Source organism: Trichosurus vulpecula, chromosome 8 (genome assembly GCF_011100635.1).
Source record: "Trichosurus vulpecula isolate mTriVul1 chromosome 8, mTriVul1.pri, whole genome shotgun sequence".
NCBI classification, from domain to species: Eukaryota; Metazoa; Chordata; class Mammalia; order Diprotodontia; family Phalangeridae; genus Trichosurus; species Trichosurus vulpecula.
In genome coordinates this window covers 145,955,098-145,980,075 of record NC_050580.1, presented here as the reverse complement: position 1 = coordinate 145,980,075, position 24,978 = coordinate 145,955,098, and the positions used below count along the sequence as shown (strand labels likewise).

General features: G+C 35.0%; 1 protein-coding gene across 1 annotated transcript in view; it reads left to right on the top strand.

Moving 5' to 3' along the window:
- VPS13C (vacuolar protein sorting 13 homolog C) overlaps positions 1–24,978 on the top strand; it is a 185,227-nt gene that overhangs the window by 131,662 nt on the left and 28,587 nt on the right. The window contains exons 64-73 of the mRNA XM_036734600.1: positions 5,126–5,254; positions 5,512–5,645; positions 5,966–6,092; positions 9,304–9,539; positions 10,891–11,032; positions 17,377–17,517; positions 19,078–19,159; positions 19,267–19,336; positions 20,360–20,471; positions 20,635–20,748. Coding sequence (XP_036590495.1) covers positions 5,126–5,254; positions 5,512–5,645; positions 5,966–6,092; positions 9,304–9,539; positions 10,891–11,032; positions 17,377–17,517; positions 19,078–19,159; positions 19,267–19,336; positions 20,360–20,471; positions 20,635–20,748 — 1,287 coding nt within the window. The remainder of the gene's footprint in view (positions 1–5,125; positions 5,255–5,511; positions 5,646–5,965; positions 6,093–9,303; positions 9,540–10,890; positions 11,033–17,376; positions 17,518–19,077; positions 19,160–19,266; positions 19,337–20,359; positions 20,472–20,634; positions 20,749–24,978) is intronic.

Genomic DNA, 24,978 nt, shown 5'->3' with positions numbered 1-24,978 from the left:
CTGACTTCATTTTGCTTCAGTTATATAGGTCTTCCCAGGTTTCTCTGAAACCATCCCTTCATCATTTCTTAAAACATAGCGGTATTCCATCATATTCATACACTGTAATTTGTTCAGCCATTCACTGATTGAGGGGTATCCCCTCAGTTTCCAGTTCTTTGCCCACAAAAAAAAAATCTGCTGTAAATAATCTGTGTATGTAAAGGTCTTTCTCCTTTTTCTTTTATCTCTTTGAGGTATAGACCTAACAGTAGTATTGCTTATTTCTGGGTCAGAGGGTATGCACAGTTTTATAGCCCTTTGATCATGGTTCCAAAGTGCTTTTTAAAACAAGTATTTTCCATGAGTTAAAAACCAAATAGGCATTCTTTATCCGTTTTCATTTTTCTATGTAGATTGTTTGGCCACTTTCTCTTGATTGGTCTGGAAAGTGAATAGTGTATTTTTATACAAATTGAATCAGATTTAAGTAACTGGAGAACTATTGATCGTTCATGAGTAGGCAGGGCCAATATAATAAAAATGACAATCTTACCTAAACTACTTTATATATTCAATGCCATCCCAATTAAATTACCAAAAAATTATTTTACTGAATTAGAAAAAACAATAACAAAATTCATTTGGAAGAACAAAAAGTCAAGAATGTCAAAGGAACTAATGGAAAAATGTAAATGAATGAGGTTTAACAGTACCAGATCTAAAATTATATTATACAATAGTAATTATCAAAACTGTCTGGTACTAGTTAAGAAATAGAAAGGTAGATCAATGGAACAGACAGGAGCAAATAAATATAATAACCTTGTATTTGACAAGTATAAAGACTTAAGATTTTGGGATAAGAATTCATTATTTGGTAAAAAATTTTTGGGAAAAGTGGAAAGCAGAATGGCAGAAACTGGGCATAGATCAATATCTTATACCATTTACCAAGATAAGGTCAAAATGGATATATGACCTAGATATAAAGAGAGATACTACAAGAAAATTAGAAGAACATGGAACATATTACTTATCAGACTTATGGAGAGGCAAGCAATTTATGAATAAACAAGAGATAGAAAGCAAAGTTAGGTCTAAAATGGATAAATTAAATTGAAAAGGTTTTGTATAAATAAAACAAATGTAGTGAAGATTAGAAGGAAAGCAGAAAATTGGAGGAAAAAAGTTTATAGACAGTTCTCAGATAAAGGTCTTATATCTCAAATACGGTAAAGAACTTTGTCAAACCTATAAGAATATGAGTCATTCCCCAATTGACAAAGGATATGAACAGGCAATTTTCCAACAGAGAAATCAAAATAATTTATTGTCTTATGAAGAAATGCTCTAGAAATCTAGGTCATTATCTATTAGAGAAATACAAATTAAAACAATGTCGAGAAATTGTTTTACACCTACCAGATTGGCTAAATTGATTGAAGGGGGAAGGTGACAGGTGTTGGAGGGGATAAAGGAAAAATTGGGACACATTTGCAGTTGGTTGAATTGTGAACTGACCTAATCATTTTGGAGAGCAATCTAGAATTTCGCCCAAAGATTGTGAACTGACCTAATCATTTTGGAGAGCAATCTAGAATTTCGCCCAAAGAGTTATTAAACTGCCTATGCCCTTTGTCCTAGCAATACCACTACTAGGTCTATTTCTAAAGATGATTAGTGAACAAGGAAAATAACTTATATGTTCTAAAATGTTTATAGCAGCTCTCTTTGTCGTGGCAAAGAACTGGAAATTGCAGGGATGCCCATCAATTGAGGAATGGCTGAATGACTGTGGTATATGACTGTGGTGTATGATTCTGATGGAATACTACCATGCTATAAGTGATAAACTTGGTGATCGTAGAAAAACATGGAAAGGCTTGTAGAAAATAATGAAGAGCGAAATGAGTAGAACCAAGAGAACATCATTCCTATAGCAATATTGTTTTAAGAACAACTTTGAGTGATTAAGTCATTTTGACTTAATTTATGAATTTATGAATACCCAAATTAACTATAAAAGTCATAGGAATAAAGAGGCTATCTGCATCCAGAGAAAGAACTCATAAATAGAAGTATGTGTAGAATAAATTTACATGTATATACCTATTTGTGACTAATAGTTGCTGTCTCTAGGGTGGGGTCAGCAACAGGGGAGAGAGGCAAGAAAAAAAAGAAATTTACATGAAACTTGATTATATATTTAAAATGAAGAGCAGGTTGTACGCAATAGATTTGCAGTTTCATGTGCAGTCATATTTTTTATTATACCATGTTATGGAAATACTTGTTTTTATTCCATAAATTAAAAATAAAATAAATTTAAAAAGACAGTATATTTTTGGATAAAGATAATGAGTTCTGTCTGGGACATGTTGAGTTTGAGATGCCTCTGGGACATACAGTTTGTGAGCTGTCCAATACGCATCTGGTGATTCGAGGCTAGAACTCAGAAGAGACACTGTGGCAGGATATAAAGATCTAGGAGTCATCTGCAGTGAGATGATTAGATCACTAAGTGACATAACAGAGGAAAGAGAAGAGGGTCCGTGACAATACCTTGGGGACATCCAGATTTAGTGGACATGGCATGGATGAAGATTTAGTAAAAGATGCTGACAAGAAATAGATAGGTAGGAGATGTAGGCATGTCTATGGAAGAGAAAGTCTAGGAAGAGAACAGGATTAAGAGTGTCAAATATTTCAGAGAGCTCAAAAGAGAAGTGGATTAAAATAAGGACATTGCATTTTCAATTAAAATATGATTGATAACTTTGGAGAAAGATTTTCTTTTTTTTCCCCACTTAGTAGTATTTTATTTTTTAATAACATGTAAAGATAATTTTCAGCCTTCACTTTTATAGGATTTTGAGTTTTAAATTTTTTTCTCCCTTCTTCTTTTCCTGATCTCCTCTCTAAGATAGCAAGCAAAGGTTACACATGTACAATCATATTAAACATATTTCCGCATTAGTTATGTTGTGAAAGAAGACTCAGAATAAAAAGGGAAAACCACAAGAAAGGGGAAAAAAAGTAATAATAGTATCCTTTGATCTGCATTCAGAGTCCATAGTTCTTTCTCTGACTGTGGATAGCGTCTTCCATTCTGAGTCTTCTGGAATTGTATTAGATCATTGTATTGCTGAGAAGAGCCAAGTCTATCAAAGTTGACCATCTCACAATGTTACTATTAATGGAAAAAGAATTTTCATTTAAACCATGAGGCTGGAAGCCAGATTTTGGAGGGTTTAGAGAAGAAAGTGAGAGGAGAAATAAAGGAACCAAATGTAGACAGCCTTCTTGAGGTGTTTAAGAAAGGGAAGAGAAATCTCAAATGATAGCTAGTAGGGTGGTGGTTGCTTTGAGGAGTTTTTAAGGATGTATAGCCACATGGGTGTATTTGCACGTAGTAGGAAAGGAGCTAGTAGGTAGAGACTGAAGATAAGAAAGACAATAGAGATAATATTAGGGTGATCTGTTGATGAAAATCAAGGTATGTACAGAGAGATTGGCCTTGGCAAGGAGATATTATAAATCAGTCTTAGAACTTCGGGGACTATCTAGTGTAATGCAAGAATTATTCTTTACATTATCCCCCTAAAAGTAGTTATCATGCCTTTTCCTTAGAGCAGAGGTTCTTCACCTTTTTTTGTGTAATGGACCCCTTTAGCAATCTGGTAAAAACTATGGACTAGTCTCAGAATCATGTTTGTAAATGAATAAAACAAAAATATAGATAGAAGTACATAAAAGTACAAAGGCAATAAATTGTATTAAAATATAGTTATCAACATATTTTAAAAAATCCATGAATCCCAGTTTAGGACCTTGGCTTAAAGATTTGTTTATAATGGAGTCAAATCCATTATCTTCTGAGACGTCCAGTTCTACTTTGGGACAGTTGTAATTGTTGGGACATTTTTCTAAATCCAAAATCTTAGGAAACTAACATAGCTTCTTTAAGACTAAAATGCTGGAAACAAAGCCAATGCAGCCAAGATTAGAAGGGAAGCATAAAGCTGGGAAATAATTTGTATAGCCAGTACCTCTGATAAAAGCCTCATTTCTAAAATATATAGAGAATGGAGTTGAATTTATAAGAATGCAAGTCATTCTTCAATTGATAAATGGTTTTGGGATATGAACAGGCAGTTTTCAGAAGAAGAAATTAAAGCTATGCTCCAAATCACTGTTGATTGGAGAAATACATATCTGAGGTACCATCACACCTATCAGATTGGCTAACATAACAAAACAGAAAAATGATAAATGTTGAAGATGTGGGAAAATTGGAACACTAATGCGTTGTTGGTGGAATTGTGAACTGATCTAACCATTCTGGAGAACAGTTTGGAACTATGCCCAAAAGGGCAATAAAAATGTTCATACCCTTTGACCCAGCAATACCACTTCTAGGGCTGTATCCCAAAGAGATCATACAAATGGGAAAAGGACCAACACATACAAAAATAATTAATAGCAGCTCTTTCTGTAGTGGCAAAGAACTGGAAATTATGGGGATGTCCATCAATTGGGGAATAGCTGAACAAGTTGTGGTATATGAATGTAATGGGATACTATTGTGCTATAAGAAATGAAGGGCAGGTGGACTTCAGAAAAACCTGGAAAGACATACATGAACTGATGTTGAGTGAAATGAGCAGAGCCAGGAGAACATTGTACATAGTAACAGCACCACTGTGCGATGACTGACTTTGATAGACTTAGCTCTTCTTAGCAATGCAGGGATCTAAGACAACACCGAAAACTCACGATGGAAAATGCTATCCACCTCCAGAGAAAGAACTTTGGAATCTGAATGGAAGCATGCTATTTGCCCTTCTTTTCTTTTTTTTTTTTTTGTTTTGTTTTGTTTCTTCTATCTCGTGGTTCCTCCCATTAGTTCTAACTCTTCTTTGCATCATAACTAATGTGAAAATATGTTTAATATGAATGTATAAATAGGGCCTATATCAGATTACACACTGCCCTGAGGAGGGGGGAATAGGGAGAGGGGAGAAAATTTAAAACTCAAAATGTTATGGAAGTGAATATTGAAAACTAAAAATAAATTAATTATTTTTAAACCAAGACTAAAATGTTGGGTGAACAGACTAATTGCTACCTTTTCTATTTTTAGTGTCTTCCATTTTGGCCTGAAAATTTGTCAGGCAGACTCTGTGTGCGTGTGGTGGGCTGTGAAGGATCTTCCAAGCCATTCTTTTATAATCAACAAGACAATGGCACTTTATTGAGCTTAGAAGAACTGGTAAGTTTTGACTTTTTGTCCGACTGTCTTCATTTTTAAAATTGTTTTAAGATAATCCAGTGTGCTACTTTTTAAAATTTACTGGTATTCAGTTTAAGAAAATCTCATGGAATGGTGTTATATAAATTAGAGTCTGGCAAGTATTTGGAAGAGAAAGTTTTTATTTCAAAGCAAATCATAAAAGATTTTCCTTGAAAACTTTTTTGAATTTAAATATTAATTTTAAACATTTCTCATACTTTTCTTCCCTATAATAGAATGGAGGTATCTTGGTAGATGTAAACATTGCTGAACATTCAACTGTGATAACCTTCTCTGATTACCATGAAGGATCAGCACCTGCCTTAATCATTAACCATACACAATGGGATATTCTTCAGTATAAGCAGAGGTATGTAAAGAATTAATAGGAAATACAGATTTCTTATAGATGTATCTATATTTCCTTTTACAAATTAATGCCATTTTCATTCAAACACATCTCTTCCTTTTCTTTCATTATCTGTTAAGTAAACGTAGTGAGAATATTGTATTCCAGGTAATATCTAATATAAACTTGCATGATATCACTTAATGATGTAATAGGAATTATTAAAGAGCCTTGAAATAGGGAATTACTTGTAGTTAGAATTAATAGTATACATTTTACATGTTTCTCCATTTTCATTTTATCATTTTTCCTTTCTCTCTACTCTGTCATTTGTACTTTAGTGGATTACAGGAAGAAATGGTTTTACTACCGAAACAAGTACGTCTCTTTGCTTGGGCAGATCCTACTGGTACCAAAAAACTAACATGGAAATATGCAGAAAATGTGGGAGAACATGACCTGTTGAAGGTATAGCTTAAAAAGAAATGAATGCTATTAAATATGACCATTTGGATGTGAGGAGATTAGGGTGATGACACAAAGGCCTTTCTTGACATATTATACTATGTGATTTTGTCTTATACGAAGTGCATTTCCATTTGAGCTAAAGGTTTCAGATAATCTCTGCATGAGCATTTCATTATATAGTAAGATAACTATGTATTTGAAATTGAAGATAAAAAATGATAGTTTAGCCATTTAGCCTCGTGTCTGCAGATTTAGAGAAATTTGGGCTATTTTTTGCGGCGTCCTGCAACATACCTCCCCGACTAAGGAAGACAAAAAAGCTCCACAGCCACAGGCACATCGGGAAGCACCCTGGAGGCCACGGCAGTGCCGGAGGGCTGCACCATCACCGGATCAACTTGGACAAATATCATCCAGGTTACTTCGGCAAAGTGGGTATGAGGCATTACTACTTGGAGAAGAACCAAAGCTACTGCCCAGCCATCAGCCTTGATAAGCTGTGGATGCTGGTCAGTGAGCAGACCAGGATAAATGTTGCCCAAAACAAGGAGGGGCTTGCCCCTATCACAGATGTTGTGTGGTCAGGCTACTACAGAGTCGTAGGGAAAGGGAAACTCCCCAAACAGCTAGCCGTTGTGAAGGCAGAGTTCTTCAGCAGAGGAAAAAATCAAGGGTGTTGGTGGAGCCTGTGTCCTTGTGGCATAAAAATCCAGTGTTGTCAAATAAAAGAAATGCCTTTATTAAAAAAAAAGAGAGAAATTTGAGGGGGAGTGTCATGTTAGAGGTAGTTTTAAGACTAAGTGAAAAGAAAATTTGGTTAAATAGAAAGGGGTGCGATATAAGCATGTTCCTAAGCCCCCTTCCTTTCCTTTCCATGCAAGAAAATTTTTTTTCTTAGAAGGTGTTCAAACTGCCTTCAAAATGGAATTGGCTTAATGGGCTAAGTCTCAGGCTATTGACTGATACAGCAATCAGCACCAACACAGGAGAACTGTTGTTAGCTGAATCAAGACTATATCCTGTATGAATATCTCTTTTTGTGCTCTGGATGCCTTTCTCCTGGAATGGCTAAGTAAATCTCCTTTGGTTAATTGTTAGGCAGACTACAGATGTTTTATTTCATTTCTGGTTTCAGACCTGTATACCAGGGGTACTGACCTGAGTCAGACCTTACCCGTACGCAATCGGGGTTTATTTGGTTCTGAGGTTCACATGATCAGAGCAGCCTAGGTTTGGTACCTTAAAGGTCATATTGTCCAATGCTCTTGTTTTACAGATGTGAAAACTAAGGCTTAAGGAGGTTAAGTGACTTCTCTGAGTTTACTTGGGTGATAAGTGGCTGAGGATTTGAACTCAGGCCCCCTGCCCTTCAAACCCAGCACTATTGAAACTGTACCACGTTACTTCCTCAGTGGGATTTGTTTTTTAGGATTCTTTAATAGTCAAAGCTATATACGTCTCTAATAGTTTGCGTTTGATACCTCCATAAAAATAAGTGTCAGAAGTTTTTCATGGATTTCTCAAGTTAATAGGATCCTTAAAGGTTAAGTCATTGTTCTGCCTTTCAGCTAATACAAGAATCTCATTTTCAAAATCCCTGACAATTAACGCTTAAACGTTTTCAGTAATGAATGAGTGTTTCTACTTTGCTAGGTAGCCTGTTCCTTTGCTGGACACCTGTTGGAGAAATATTTTTTCCCCTCATACCCTGGTTTGTGGAACAATAGTTAATTCCTGTCCCCTATAGCAACCCTTCAGATAGTCGAAGACGGCTACCGTGTCTCTTCCCAGTATTTCTTTTCTTCTAATAACCAAGAAGCCAGTAGGTGATATAGTGAATAAAGTTCTGGGCCCAGAGTCCAGAGGACCTGAATTGAACTCTAGCCTTAGACATGTACTAGCTTTGTGAACCTAGTCAAGTCACTTAACCTCTGCCTCGGTTTCCTTAACTACGAAATGGGAATAATGATAGTATCTATTTCCCAGGATTGTTGTGTAAGGATCAAATGAAGTTATATTTGGAAAGTATGAAGCGCAATACCTGGCACGTAGTAGGCACTTAATAAATGCTTATTGCCTTCCCCTCAGGCTGAACATCCCAGTTCCTTCAATGTTTCTGCCTTCTTATGATTCAGATCCCTTACCATCCTGATTCCCTTCTTCAGCCATTTACTTTAGATTGTTAAGGTATTTCTTAAAATGTACCCAAAGTTGAACATAATATTTGATGTGTGGTCTCATATGTATCTAAATTTCTTTGTTACAGTACTGAACAAATAAAGTAGTATCTTTTAAACTTTATTTTGAAACTTATACAAAAACTAAAACAAAATTTCTATGCATAGCAGTAGAATGGTTTTTAAATAAGTTATTAGGTCAAGCTTATCATCAAAGACCATTTACGTGGCAGCACACTTAAAAGAAATATGGTTGTTTTGATTGATTGCACTGTCATATAAATGAACCATAATAGAGTAGAATGAAGTTATTTTTCAATCGTTTCTTACATTGGTTTCCTATCATATAGCCATTACCTTGGGTCTATAATATCACAGTAAGAACAGGGTACAAAATCCTTTGTCATAGGTGCTGTGGTGAGCTGTCCACATCAGTTACTGCTCCTCGTTTTATGCACTTTTACCACTAAGTACCTAGATGACTTTCAGTTTCCTCCTCCATAAAGGGGAGACAATATTGCTTTTCTTTTCAGTTTCATTTGGTTTTTATGAAGCTAAAAAACAGATTATGAACACGAAAGTGCTATGATAAGTAAAATAGTATATACATATAGAGTGGTATTTTATAGAAAATCTACTAGTATAATTTTAAAAGCAATGTAACTTTGCTTAATCTCTTCCATTTTTGAGAATGGAAACTTCTCATAGTCATACTTCCTTTCTCCTTTTAAAATGAGCAGAAGTGCGATTCATTGGAAAGAGGGCAGTACTTGTGGTCAGGAGAGACTTAAGTTCAAATCCTGCTAGTTATGTGATAAAGTGACCTACCTTCTCAGCCACTGTTTGCTGATGTGCAGGATGTGGATAATAGCATTTACTGCTCTGGATGGTTGTGATGATCTAATGGAACAATTGCATATAAAATTGCTTGACAACATTGAAGTACTATACTAGTTATTATTATTCCTTAATTACTTTAGTCATTATATATTAAATACATATATTTTTTCAATGATTTTTTTCTGTTCTCTTAGGATGAATGTGGACAATTTCCATATGATGCAAATATCCAGATACACTGGGTATCGTTCCTGGATGGACGCCAAAGAGTACTACTTTTTACTGATGATGTTGCATTGGTTTCCAAAGCACGTCAAGCAGAAGAAATGGAACAGGCTGATCAAGAAATAAATGTGTCACTTCATAGTCTTGGACTTTCACTAGTTAACAATGAAAATAAGCAGGAAATCTCATATATTGGGATAACTAGGTATGGAAGGAAGAACAAACATTAAAAGTTGTTAAGTTGGAAATACTTAACATAATCTGGCTGACAGTTACGTTTGGAGGCACCATTTTCTTATTTTAAATCCCTTATCTTATAATCCCTGAGAGATTTATAAGAATGATGATGTCAATTACTTCTTTTAGATCTCTTAAGTCAGTACCTGCACATAGAAAATAAGGGTTGGGTCATAGGGACTAAACTAAAGATTTCATGGCATAGGGAACTCCTAGATGAAGAGACTCCCCTTACCAGTGCAAGACAGCAGGAGTTACTAAAAGCACCAAGAGGCACAGTTCTGTGATTAGGGTTACATGGTAGTATGTGTCAGAGGTGTTACTTGACCCCATTCTCCAGGTTCTAAGCCTAACTGTACATTGTGTCAAGCTCCTTCTCACACACAAATCTTCTTGAATTCAGTAAACTATTTTAGGACTGAGTTGCTATCTGAAAAACAGAAGGATGTAATCAACCATACTGATTCTTTTACTGGATATACTAACTTGCATGAGTTTGGACATTACAAAAATGAAAGTCCTGCTCATGCTATAAGTTTAATAAAGATTTTGCTTTTAAAGCTCTTTTTTCCCCCCGCTCAATACTTTTGCAGAAACTCAGTCTGAAATGACTGCCTATGTGAGTTCTATGCAAAGAATTACCTTTTGGTCTTGCATAAGAAAATATGCAGGATGGAAAGGCAATGTTTTTAAAATTGATTTTCATGTAATCAACTTTCCTTATCATTCTCAAAATAGAGAAAAATAATTTAACTATTAGTTCAGTAGATTTATTTCCCCATTGTGTCATTTAAATCCTGTCTTCATTGAATGGTGTTCCCTAAGTATTCTTAGAGCCTCATTAGCTCTAGAAGTAACTAAATACCTACAAATTATATAAGTAAAAACTTATTTTTCCTTATGTGCCTTTATATATGCAGTCATCATCCTGTATTAAGTAGTTAGCAAATGTTTTAGTGCAGAAGTTCTTAAGCTACAATCTGAATTTTTTCAATATTTTGATAACTATATTTCAATATAATTGATTTCCCTAAAATGCCCTATGCAATAGTCTTCTAAGAATGGTCTATAGGCTTCATAAGACTGCCATAACACGTTAAAAAGTCTAACTGCCCCTGTTTTAGAGGAATTCCTTTGGAAAATATTGTTAATTGTGTTAATGCTTTATCTTAATATTTATTGAAATCTCTGGAATGTATATATTCTTTAGAATAAATTGTTATCATATTCTAGAGGTGAATGGAAATTTTGCATAAATGTTGTTAGCATGCTTAGATATGTATATTATTAAAGTAAATTTTATTATTTACTTCTTCTAGCTCGGATGTTGTTTGGGAGATGAAACCAAAACGGAAATGGAAACCATTTAGTCAAAAGCAAATAATGATTTTGGAGCAGGCTTATCAGAAATATCTTCGGTCAAATGAGCATGAATGGATTAAACTAGACAGCAATCTTGAAGTATGGTTAATTTCATTTTATGATACGTCAAACAAAATCTATTTATATACTTATTTTAATTATTTTTCAGTAGAGTGGATAAGAATCAAAGTACCACTAAAAACATTCAAATAATTATGAATTACAATGCTTAACATATATTCAGTGAAACTATTTCATCCAAAAATGTACAAATATTTTTTTCCATTTAAGTTTTAATAAGTGATTTTAATTGTAAAAGTGTTCTTTTATATTTTCATGGGAGACTCTCAAGAATTTTTAAGAAGATTTTGATGAAGCAATAAGAGAGAACACTAAATCTGCCATTTAACTACTTTGGGCAAGTCACTTGACAGGTGGTACTTAGTTTCTTCAACTGTAAAATGAAGGGCTTGTACAAAATGACTTAAAATCCTTTCTGAATTGAAAAGCATGTGATTCTAGAAATTGAAATTACTTATGGTGTACATAAGTGCTCCATGTGTCAAGTATAAAGTCTGTATTTCATATATATACTTTTTTTGTATTAAAATAGATCATTTTTGAGCCTGTGCTTTGTAGCATTTCTAAGCACATATGAATGTTTTAATTTGTCAAAGAGTTTTTCTTCATCTATTAATAAAATCATGTGATTTGGGGTGGTTTTTTTTTTTCAGTATGATTAATGATGCTAATTATTTTCCTAGCATTGAATTATCTTTGCATCCAACCTGGTCATAGTGAAAAAAAAATAATGATCTTTTGTTATGGTTGTTTTGCATAGATTTTAATTAAAAAATTAAAATTTTAAATTAATAATAATAATAATAAATAATATTAATATTTCTTTCTTTGCTTTATCTTTTCTTTGTTTAGATATTAGGACTATATTTGTCTCATTAAAAGTTTAGTAGAGTGTTTTCTCAATTTTTGAGAATAATTTTTGTAGCATAGACATTAATTATATTTTTAAAAGATTAAATTCATTTATAAATTCATGTGGAATAGGATTCCTCTCTCCCTTGACCCATACCCCACTTGTAAATATACTAAAAGTTTATGTTTAACTTCACTTTTTAATAATTTGCTAGGTGTTTCTCCTTAACTGAATTTAGGTCAGAAAAAGTATATTTTATTTATTTTTTAAATTTAATTTATTTAATATATTTAGCTTTCAGCATTGATTTTCACAAGAGTTTGAATCACAGATTTTCTCCCCATTTCTACCCTCCCACCCACTCCAAGATGGCGTATATTCTGGTTGCCCCGTTCCCCAGTCAGCCCTCCCTTCTGTTGCCCCACTCCCCTCCCATCCCCCTTTCTCTTCTTCTTTTGTAGGGCAAGATAAATTTCTATGCCCCATTGCCTGTATATCTTATTTCCTAGTTGCATGCAAAAACCTTTTTTTTTTTTTGTTTTTGAATGTCTGTTTTTTGAGTTCCAAATTCTCTCCCCTTTTACCTTCCTACCCACCCTCCCTAAGAAGGCAAGCAATTCAACATAGACCACATGCGTATCATTATATAAAACCCTTCCACAATACTCATGTTGTAAAAGACTGTGTTTTACTCCTTCCTAATCTGTCCCCCTTTATTGAATTTTCTCCCTTGACCCTGTCCCTTTTCGAAAGTGTTTGTTTTTGATTACCTCCTCCCCCTATCTGCCCTCCCTTCTATTGTCCCCCCTTTTTTATCTTCTTCCTCCTTCTTTCCTGTGGGGTAAGATACCCAATTGAGTGTGTATTGTATTCCCTCCTCAGGTCAAATCTGATGGGAGCAAGATTTATTCATTCCTCCTCACCTGCCCTCTCTTTCCTTCCTACAGAAACACATTTTCTTGCCACTTTTATGCTAGATAATTTACCCTATTCTATCTCTCCCTTTCTCCCTCTCTCAATATATTCCTCTCTTATCCCTTAATTTGACTTTTTTTAGATATCCCTTCATATTCAACTCACCCATATATATGTGTATATATATATGTATGTGTATATTTATATATATATACACACACACCTACATGTATACATATATGCACACATATGAATATATATATACATACACACATATATATGTATGTATGTATATACATACATATATATATACATATATACATATATATACATAAATATATATGTATATTTATGTATATATATGTATACACACATATTCCTTTCAGCTACTCTAACACTGAGGTCTCATGAATCATACACATCATCTTTTCATGTAGGAATGTAAACAAAACAGTTCAACTTTAGTAAGTCCCTTATGATTTCTCTTACTTACTTACCTTTTCATGCTTCTCTTGATTCTTGTGTTTGAAAGTCAAATTTTCTATTGAGCTCTGGTCTTTTCACTGAGAAAGCTTGGAAGTCCTCTATTTTATTGATAATCCATATTTTGCCTTGGAGCATGACACTCAGTTTTGCTGGGTAGGTGATTCTTGGTTTTAATCCTAGCTCCATTGACCTCCAAAATATCGTATTCCAAGCCCTTCAATTCCTTAATGTAGAAGCTGCTAGATCCTGTGTTATCCTGATTGTTTTTCCACAATACTCAAATTGTTTCTTTCTGGCTGCTTGCAGTGTTTTCTCCTTGACCTGGGAGTTCTGCAATTTGGCAACAATATTTCTAGGAGTTTTCTTTTTGGGATCTTTTTGAGGAGGTGATCTGTGGATTCTTTCAAATTTCTATTTTACCCTGTGGCTCTAGAATATCAGGACAGTTCTCCTTGATAATTTCTTGAAAGATGGTATCTAGGCTCTTTTTTTGATCATGGCTTTCAGGTAGTCCAATAATTTTTAAATTATCTCTCCTGGATCTATTTTCCAGGTCAGTGGTTTTTCCAATGAGATATTTCACATTGTCTTCCATTTTTTCATTCCTTTGGTTCTGTTTTATAATATCTTGATTTCTTATAAAGTCACTAGCTTCCACTTGCTCCAATCTCATTTTTAAAGTAGTATTTTCTTCAGTGGTCTTTTGGACCTCCTTTTCCATTTGTCTAATTCTGCCTTTCAAGGCATTCTTCTCTTCATTGGCTTTTTGGAGCTCTTTTGCAATTTGAGTTAGTCTATTTTTTAAGGTGTTGTTTTCTTCAATATTTTTTTCAATATTTTTTTAGGTCTCCTTTAGCAAGTCATTGACTTGTTTTTCATGGTTTCTCGCATCGTTCTCATTTTTCGTCCCAATTTTTCCTCTACTTCTGTCACTTGCTTTTCCAAATCCTTTTTGAGCTCTTCCATGGCCTGAGACCAGTTCATGTTTTTCTTGGAGGCTTTTGATGTAGGCTCTTTGACTTTGTTGACTTCTTTAGGCTGTATATTTTGGTCTTCTTTGTCACCAAAGAAAGATTCCAAAGTCTGAGTCTGAATCTGGGTGCATTTTCGCTGCCTGGCCATGTTCCCAGCCAACTTACTTGACCCTTGAGTTTTTTGTCAGCGTATGACTGCTTGTAGAGCAAAGAGTACTTTGTTCCAAGCTTGAGGGGATGCGCTGTTGTTTTCAGAGCTATTTCTATACAGATAGCTCTGCCACACCAGCACTCCTCCTTCCCCAAGAACCACCAGCCAGGACCTGACTGGGATCTTAAGCAGGCTCTGCACTCCTGCTCTGATCTGCCACTTAATTCCTCCCGCCAGGTGGGCCTGGGGCCAGAAGCAACTACAGCTGTAGTTCTGTAGCTGCACCTCCCCCGCTGCCCCCTGGGGCGATGGCCGAATGGCAAACTCTTTCCACTGTGTCCCCTGCAACTTTTCCCACTAACCTTCTCTGTTGTCTTTGGTGTTTGTGGGTTGAGAAGTCTGGTAACTGGCTCAGCTCCCTGATTCAGGGTGCTAGGGCCTGTTCCACCCGGCTCCTGGTCTGGTTGGTCCTGCCGCTGCCCACGCTGGGCTCAGCTCTCCTCCGCTCCCAGCTCCGTGTTTGATAGACCTCACCCACAGACCATCCAGGCTGTCCTGGGCTGGAGCCCTGCTCCCCTCTGCTATTTTATGGGTTCTGTAGTTCTAGAATTTGTTCAGAGCCATTTTTTATAGGTTTTTGGAGGGACCTGGTGGGGAGCTTATGCAAGTCCCTGCTTTCCAGCTGCCATCTTGGCTCCACCCCTGTATTTTATTTTTTAGCACTTTGTTTTTAAAAACAGTGACTCTGAACTATTGATGTCTTGACTTCTGTGTGAATTGGGTTTAAGTGAGGCAGAGTTGCGTAAAGTCATCAGCCTCACTCTCTATTCCTGGGTTACTGAAGTCCAGGCACAGGACAAAAGTCAAGATGACCTTAGCATCTTTGGTGCCTGACCAAGCTCTAAGCACCTCACAACACCTGTTTCAGCTGCTTTCATGGCTTTTGGAACAAATTGTTCTCATCTGCCTATTCTGCCAGGGAAAGTCTTCACATGCTTGTATTTTCCCTCAAACTCATGGATGGGTTTGAGGCTTGTCAGTTACTCTCAACCTGGTTTATCCCATTTGCTGAGACGATTTACCAGGGTGCGGTCACTGTATATACTACAGCTTCTTAGAGCCACAGGGAACAGTTCTTCCTAGACATCTGAAATAGCTTCCTAATTGGTCTCCTGCCTCAAATCTCTCCTCTCTCCAATCCATCACAGCTGCTATAAAGCTTTCCTAAAGCACAAGTCTGACCAGGTTATTTCCCTATTCATTGAGCTCTGGTGGCTCCTAAATGCTTCTGCTATCAAGTACAAACTCCTGTTTGGCATTTAAAACCCTTCATGACCTAATTCCACTATACCTTTCCATCATTACTCCTTATACACACTGCATTCTGGCCAAACTGACTTTCTTCCTATGTCTTGCACATGGAATTCCATTTCCTGATTCTGTACATTTGCAGGGTTGCGCAGCTAGTAATATCTGAGGCCAAATTTGAACTCAGGAAGAGGAGTCTTCCTGACTCTAGGATTGGTAATCTACCCATTTTGCCACCTAGCCCTTTTTATTCGGAGACAGCCAGGTGGTTCAGTGGATAGAGTGCTGGGCCTGGAGTCAAGAAGACTCTTTGGTACATGAAAAGTATTCTGAGACAGAGAGCTAGTGTTCACATAACCTATTGCCATTTGATGAAGGAAATCCTCAGTTACATGAACACAATTTTGACTTATTCTTAGATTGAACAAGAAATTTCCGTTTATGCTGTCCGTTTGTAGCTGAAAGTGAGAGTTCAGGTCAGGCAAGCAAATTTTAGCCCTTCTGTAATGGGTAATTCTCTTTTCCCAAAGCTCAGTCAAGGCACCTCTTCCTTCTCTCTGCTGCCTCTTTTGGCATACTCGTCTGTAACCACTTCTCATCTTTTTTTCAGATGATTCTCTGTTCTCATCCTAAAGGTCCAGTTTCTGCCCCCTCAGCCTTGCTTGGCAAAACCCTTTGTTTGACTCCCTAATTTTCACTTATAACATGGTGCTTTTCATCATACTTAATTGCATATGTAATCACTCCTCTCTCATGAGACTGATTATAAGCTCCTTGAGGAGAGATACTAAATTTATTTTTTCTATTCCCAGCATGAAACTTTTATATATAGTAGGCACTTAATTATTGTTGTTTATTCATTTCAGTCATGTCTAACTCTTCATGACCCTATTTGAGGTTTTCTTGACAAAGATACTGGAGTGATTTGCCATTTCCTTCTCCAGCTCATTTTACAGATTAGGAAACTGAGGCAGACACGATTAAGTGACTTGCCTAGGGTCACATTGCTAGTAAGTGTCTGAGGCCAGATTTGAATTTAAGAAAATGAGTCTTCTTGACTTCAGGCCTGGCACTCTATCCACTGTGCTGCTTAGGTGCCCCAGGTGCTTAGTGTTGGTGGAACTGATTGTTTTTTTTTAATAGTTAGAAAATTGAATAAATATCTGTATGGTTAATTCAGTAGACACAGTAAAAATAAAGTGTATGTAAGAGTTGAACATCAAGAGATTTAGTTCCTATGGATACAGCTTGTTGCTATGTATAAGTGCTTTCCTTAAGTGAACAGGCTGCTAATTGTCTTTCCCTTGTGTTTAATAGAAAACTGCCATATTTTTAAAAAATCGAATTGTTGAACTTAAGGTCAGCATGAATGGAGAGCAACAGCAACAAAAAAAATTTTAAAAAACATTTTAAATGATTACCACAGTTTTGATGAGATAAAGGGATCTATGTGTATATATGTATATATATATATATATATATATATAATATACAAGTACACACATATGTTTAAATTTTTTCCCATTGATTCAACAAAGATGCTAAGTATTCCATGTTATAATGGTGCTGTTCCTTAAATGGTGCTTTTGCCCTTACTATAGGAGATTTTATGTAAATCCAATACTTGTAACTCAAAAAATATTGTTCAGATATAGATAAGCTTTTTTCGTTTTAGGTAAATTTTAGTAAATCCCCAATGGAAATGCGAGTCCCAATCCGGTGTTGTATTAAGAGAGACTTCTTATCAGGTATCCATGTTGAATTTAAGCAGTCTCCACACCAAAGAAGTTTACGGGCCCAGTTGTACTGGATTCAGGTAATATTCCTTTATTTTCGGTTTCAAAAAATAAACCTGAATAAAAGTCATTAGTCAAATTTCAAGGATGGGATTATAAATTTTAACTTGGGTTATGATTGTGTGTCTACATTTTTTACAGTTTCTCAGCATTGTTAAGAGAATTTTTTCTAGTAGTTATAAAAATATAATTTATCTGTTTACCTTCTGACATACATATTAATGCAGAAGAACTGGAATTCTCCATTTTAGTCAGAATCTCCAGTTTGCCAAAAAGAGTATGTGATAATATAAAATATGTTGTTTGAAATCTCTAGTAAATTATTTTAGAATAAGATAATTTTAATCTTAAATCACTTATAAAAAGGGATCAGACTTTTTGAAAACATACTCTGTTTATGTCTTGGGTTTAGTTTTTTTTTTTTTTAGCACTTTGTTTTAAAAGCAATAGCAACTGTTTGGCACATGAAAGTATTTCCAGATAGAGGGGCAATATTTTCATGACTCATTACCCTTTGCTCAGAGAAACCCTCAGTTATGTATGCAGTTTATGACTTATTCCCAAATTGAACAAGTTGAGTTTCCACTGTCCATTTGTTTTTAACTTATCATGAGAGATTTTCATTATTTTCTCTGGAAATAAGTCAGTTTTTTCCTTTATACTCCCTTTTTAATATGACATGCAGTTTCCAGTGTAACATAATAAATTAGTTACTGTTGGAGTGGCCATATGGTGCGTGGCTACAGAGATTTATATTAATGCCCTTGTATGTGAATCCTGCACATTGCTTGTGTGGTTTCATATATTTTCCTGTGTCCTTTTTGTATCATCTCTTTTGTTCAAGTTATTAACTTAGGCATAATATCTATATGTTACTTCATATTTGTCATAGTTTCACATTATGAATGTATAAACTTTGGAATGATATAATTTGTGACTTATTTTAAAACAATGTGTTAATTTTAGTATATCTTGAACTCAAGAATTAAAGTGTTCTGTATACAGCAAAATATTTATGGTAGCTCTTTTTGTGGTAGCAAAGAAATGGAAAAAAAGAAAATATCCATTGGTTGGAAAACAGCTGAACAAATTGTGATATAGAAATGTAATATAATATTGCTGCATTTTGAGATGACTATAAAGAATATGTAGAATTATAGAATGATATATGATCAGATATGGTATATAAGCAGAACTTGGAAACAGTATACACAATGACAAGAATAATGTAAATAGAAAGAAAAAAATTGAAATGCTATAATTATAATTACCAAGTTTACCCCTCAATAAGGTATGAGAAAATGCACCTCTGTGGGTAAGTATGGGTATAGTGAATTAAATATCTTTCAGAATTAGTTGACGAATTGGTTGGTTTTCTAGAATTTCGGGTTTTTGCCTCTCTTCCTTTGTTGTTGTGTGGAATTTCTCTCTAGGGGATAGAAAAAAGGATTCTATTGGAAAATAAATGTGTTATGAAAATAGAAAATAAGAATAAAAATTTTTGAAGATAAAATGAAAGCAGAAACATCCTTATGGATTTTTTCTTATTTGAATCCTCTTTGTGTTTTCTTTTCTTCTAGGTTGATAACCAGTTACCAGGTTCAATGTTCCCAGTTGCATTTCATCCTGTAGCCCCTCCAAAGTCCATTGCCTTAGATTCAGGTAGAGAAAAAGTAAAATTTAATTTGAAGCATACATGTTTGTCAAAGGTAATAAATACTAACTCTTTTTGTATAGAGACCCAATATTTTCTCTTTCTTACCTTTCAGAGCCCAGGCCATTTATTGATATTAGCATCATCACAAGATTTAATGAGTACAGTAAAGTGCTGCAATTCAAGTAAGTAAAGTAAGGAAGCTTTAACATGTGTCTATACTGATCTGGCTGCTAGTATTCTAATAAAGTCAAGGTCAACTTCATAAGAAACTGATGTGTAATATAAAGTCTTTTTTCCTGTTTGAGTGTGATAATCTACTTTATGGCAGTGGTTACTACTTTTTGTTTTGGACCTCTGCTTTTATTGATATAGGAAACTTGAAGTATGGAAACTGTATACTGAAACAGATTGGCATCTTGTCTGTTGTTTATAGTTTTAGAGAGTTGCTTTGAGCACTGAAAGGTTCACTGACTTTTCCGTGTTCGTAGAGCTAATCTGTGCCAGAGGCAGGGGCTTCAACCCAGGACTCCCGAAAGCTGGCCATCTCTTGTTTCCTCTCCCTTTTGAGCAAGGGCCCAGACCCTTTATGTTTCCTTCATCATTCCCTGGACTTTGCTGTCATGTGGGTACCTTCCCTCTACTCACCTCTCTTTTTATGTGCTGTCTTCCTTCATTATAATGTAAGTTCCTTGAGGGCAGGAGCTGTCTTTATTTTTGTCTGTATTGGTATTCCTGGTGAGAAATCAGTATATGGCAGTTGTCAGCTATCTAGGTCACATTTTTGCAATGAATTGAGTAATGGCACGAGTGTTTAACTGTGGTGCTAATGACGGATCATTCCCCTGCTTATGGATCCCACTAATCTCCTCATAAGAGAGCCCTTCGTAGATGGAGTAGCGGCCTTCTGCTGTGGCCTTTGGCCAGAAGCAAGAAGTCATGGACCTAGGACTAACAAGTTGGCTTCCCTCTCTGGGCTTCAGTTTCTTTAGATAGAGATGAGATCTATATCTAGAAATGTAAATAGTACCTACCTTACAGGACTGTGAAAATCAAATAAGGGAGTGGAGTAAATTGTGCTGTGCTCTATTAATGTTGGTTTGTGGTTCTAGTTTTTATCTTTAATTATTGCTGAAAATATGGTAGTACAATTATTGTGTATACAGGAAAAGTTATTATTTACCTTTAATATCTGTTATTTTTGCTAGGTATTTTATGGTTCTTATCCAAGAAATGGCTTTGAAAATTGACCAAGGATTCTTAGGTGCAATTCTTGCACTCTTCACACCAGCCATTGACCCTGAAGCTGAAAGGAAAAGGGTAATCATACTTTTTCATTGAGAGTCTCATATAATATATTTCATTTCTGTCTCTTAGAAAAACATGAAGTGTTAAGTAATTAAAATTAGATGTTTTTTATTGAGTGAATTTTTAAAAAAGAAAATATAATTAAGAATTTCTGTTAATGTTTCATTTCTTCTAGACTAAATTAATCCAGCAAGATATTGATGCTCTAAACACTGAATTAATGGAAACATCCTTGACAGACATATCAAGTCTCAGTTTCTTTGAACATTTCCATATTTCTCCCATTAAGGTATGCTGTAGCTATTTTGTGAATGTGGGAAACAAATATAACAAATACTCATTTTGAAATTTGGAAAAAAAAAGTTGTATTAGGTGGAAATTTTATTTCAAGGAATTAGAGTGGATTTGTCTGATAAAGGAAACTATGTAATAGTATGTTTAACATGTTTATGACCCAGTGTCCCACAAATAAACTACTGGTGCATGTTCCTAAATTTTAAATTAACAGTTCCCTTAAGTTCATTGACTAGTTGAAGAACTATCTGACAGAAGCTATTTCTAATTAAGCTTGGAAGTGTCAATCATCATTTAATGGATCAGTTGTGGCCAGAAAGAAGTTCTGCCTAAACAGAAAGTCTTAATGGGCATCCTCATCACTATGCGAAAATGCTGAAGGTGATATTATGTACTGTTGCTGTTTTTCCCTCTCTAAAATTTTGTTAGAACCCAGCAAAAGGAAAATGGGATTCCTTTCACTTCTCTGTATTTGAACTTCATGCTCCTTATTGCTTTTCTCCCTTTTATTTTCCTTTTTAGCTTAGTTAGAGAAATATATCTTATGTGTATTAACCACTCTAACACTGTAAACTCATGCAGTAGGCTAGAAGAATAACAGATTATCCTTTAAAAAAAATCTTAAGATCCTGCATTTAGTCCATGAGTATATAGCTCCATACCAACTGGTTTGACCATTTTAACTTAGCTGAGTGAAACAATTGTTTGGAAAGATATGTAAAAAAGAATTGATTATCCCTTTGCTCTGAATTGACAAGTCAATCTCACTGGGTACTGAGACACAATTAGAGAGTCAAATTTGGTAATTTTTCTCCTTTTGAAAGAGCACTTTTAAAAAGATGATAGAAATTTACCTATTATTCTAAAGCACACTGAGTTGTGAATGTGAAAAGCATGAACCATAACTCTTCCCGCCTACCTCATTTCAAAAGGGCTATACCCTGAGGGAGGTGTAAAAACTATAGGTTCTATGGGTTTATTTTTGGACCCCATCATCAAAGCCATTTCTTGAACAAGAACTATAAAATACCCAGGCAAAAATGTGAATGTGATATTTCACGGCCATACTGGAGGTATAGAGATGTATAAATTAAAAACAATACAAAAAGTATCTGCTTTTGCCCTGCCAGTACCCCTTGCCAAGTAGCCTTCCCCAACTCTTCTTGTAAAATACTTAGAAAATGACCAAATGATAAAGGAAAATTGGTTCATTGCATTTATATATTTAGTCTTATATTGAAAAATGTTTGCCCTTGTCTTCCTATGAAGTTACAAAATGGGAGATTATAAACTTAAGAACTAAGCATATCAAAAAAAATCTAAAAACCTTGCACATTTCTATAAGCATTTCATAGATATAGAGTACTATGCATTCTTACAGAAATTCTTATATCTTGCTGCATAATTAATAGGTAGCTAAGAATGCAAACAGTCCTAATACAAGTACCTGAAATAGCATCATGAATTGATTCCAAGGCAAGCATGCTTGCTGTCTAATATTTTACATTCACTTAAGTTATTTGTGACAATACACGTAAAACATGTCAGCATTCACTTTTTTCCTTTTATGAGCTTAGCAAATGTTGCCAAACATGAATATTTCAGTATACAAAGAACAGAAAAATAGGATTGTATATAACACTGTAAACTTTTGTTACAGGCAACATTTTTAAAAGCGTGTGTTAAATTTAACAATATAAAAAAATAAATTTAACAATATAGTAATAACATTGCCCTGCCTGTCTGTATCCTTTCTGAACTTCTTTCTACTTTTGTCTGTATGCTTTTTTGTTTCATTGGTGTTTTCTTCTTTATTTTCTTCTTCGTTTTGCATCAATAGCCACTTACTCCTTCTACCTCCCCCCTCCCCACCCCCAATAAAATAAAAACCTTCCCTTGTTACAAATAAGTATTTAAGTCAAGCAAAACTAATTTTACATGTTGGTCATGTCTGAAAAAGTATGTCTCGTCCACACATTTAGTTCATCACCTGTTAGTCAGAATATGGGAGGCATGCTTCATCATTATTTTTCTGAATCATGACTGGTCATTGAATTGATCAGAATTCTTAAGACTAAAAAACTTGTTTCCCTTTCCATTATAGTGGTCATTGTGTTCTCCTGGTTCTTCTCACTTGACTGCATCAATTGATACAAGTCTCATATGGTTTGTTTTTTGCAACCATTCCTTTTGTCATTTATTACATCACAATAATATTCTGTTAGTTATCTGTATACAAATTGATACGCCATAATTTGTTGAACAATTCCCCAACTAATAGGCATCCACTATGTTTCCGTTTCTTTGCTCTGACGAAAGGCTTCACTGTGGATGTTTTTGTACAATATAGGTCCTTTCCATCAATGTTTGACTTCTTTGCAGTACATGCATAGTAGTGGTACCATTGGGTCAAAGAGTATGCGCAGTTTAATGACTTTGGGAATTTAATGCCAGTTTACTTTCTAAAATGGTTAGAATAATTCACAACTCTACAAACAGCACGTGTATACCTGTCCTTCCATTGTACTTTCAACGATTGTTAGTTTCATTTTTGGAGGGAGTCATCTTTACCGCTCTGATGGATTTGGGGTGGAACCACAGTGTTGTTTTAACCTGAAATTCTCTTATTAGTGTCACATAGATATTGATAGCTTGCATTTCTTCTTTTGGAAACTACCTGTTTGTACTCTTTGATCTGCTAAGGTTTCTTATTCATATAAATGTGCAAAAGCTCTTCAGTTTGTATAAGTGTCCATTTTATCTTTTATGGTCGTGTGTGTGTGTGTGTGTGTGTGTGTGTTTCACGAACTCTTTCCCATCCAGCATTCACTTTCAATAATACGGAATTATTGAAGTAGCAATCAGTAGTTAAAATTTAGCACTAATGTCACAGGATTTGTAGAATTTTTTTTAAGATGGTGTAAAAATTAGGTATAAAGTTGAATAAAGATTATTGACAAGAAAGTGACCTGAACATTTCCTGGTTTGGGTTTCTTTTACAATTTTTACTGTCATACTATTTGATAATATTCCATAATATAACCAAAAACATTTATGTTAACACACTATGAAAAAGACTTTAAATGCTTGGAACTATAAAACAGAGATTGAAAGTCCTTTAGGCACTTATTTTTTCATTTTTGTGTCATTAAGAAGAAATTTAATGTTCTGTCCCAAATATATACATACTGCATCATATGAACAGATTGTTTCCATCTCCTGCCTTTATGACTTTACATAGACTGTCTCTTGGCCTTCAGATGTGTGTCCTTTTTTATGTCTGCCTCATGGATTCCATAGATACTATGGCCCATTTGAGACCTTTCCTGATCTTCCTCTTCTGCCCCCAGTTGCTCTCCAACCTTGATGAAATTAGTTTGTATTCTTCTTTATATATGTTGTATTTACTTACTTGGATATATCTTATTTTCCTACAGTAGTAGTGTCTAGCGTAACCTGTAGTAGTTGCTCAGTTAATGCCAAGTGAATGAATGGACATTTGGGTTTTGAACAAAAACCTGATTTTAATTTTCTTACGATACATGTGTAGAGGGACATTACAAACTCATTAAAAGGAACCATGCAGACTCCGGGACTCTTTCACTATATTGAACTGAGTTCTGATCATCTTAAAAAAATAGAAAGAAGGAAAGAAAATCAGTGCTATGGGCTATTCATGACCATTCACTGACACATTCAAAGTGTCAGTTATTATTAATAGTAACAACAATAATAGCTAGGATTTATCAGGTGCTTTAAAGTTTGCAAAACTGTTTACATAGATTATCTCATTTTAGCCTCACCACAACCCTGGGAGGTAGGTGCTATTACCCCCATTTTACCGGTCAGGAAATTAAGGCACACAGAGGTGAAATGACTTACCCAGGGTCACGCAGCTAGTAAATATCTGAGGCCATATTTGAACATTCTCTTCACTGTGCCACCTAGCTGCCTTTATTGCATCAGTAATTCACAGTTTTTGATAATATAATGTGAGGTAATTATCAATAATTTTTTGAGAAGTCACAGAGACCGGAGGAAGCATCAAAATATTAGAGTTGAGCATGTGCCCAATTTTTCTATAAAGGGGATAGCCAGTGCGTTCAACAGTGTACATTACAACAAATGAATGTTTAGTTAAATGGGTAAAAATAAAGCATTAGCCAGTGAACATGGATGCCTTGTGGCTGATTCACTGTGTTTTTTCAGCTAATTTCATATCTGT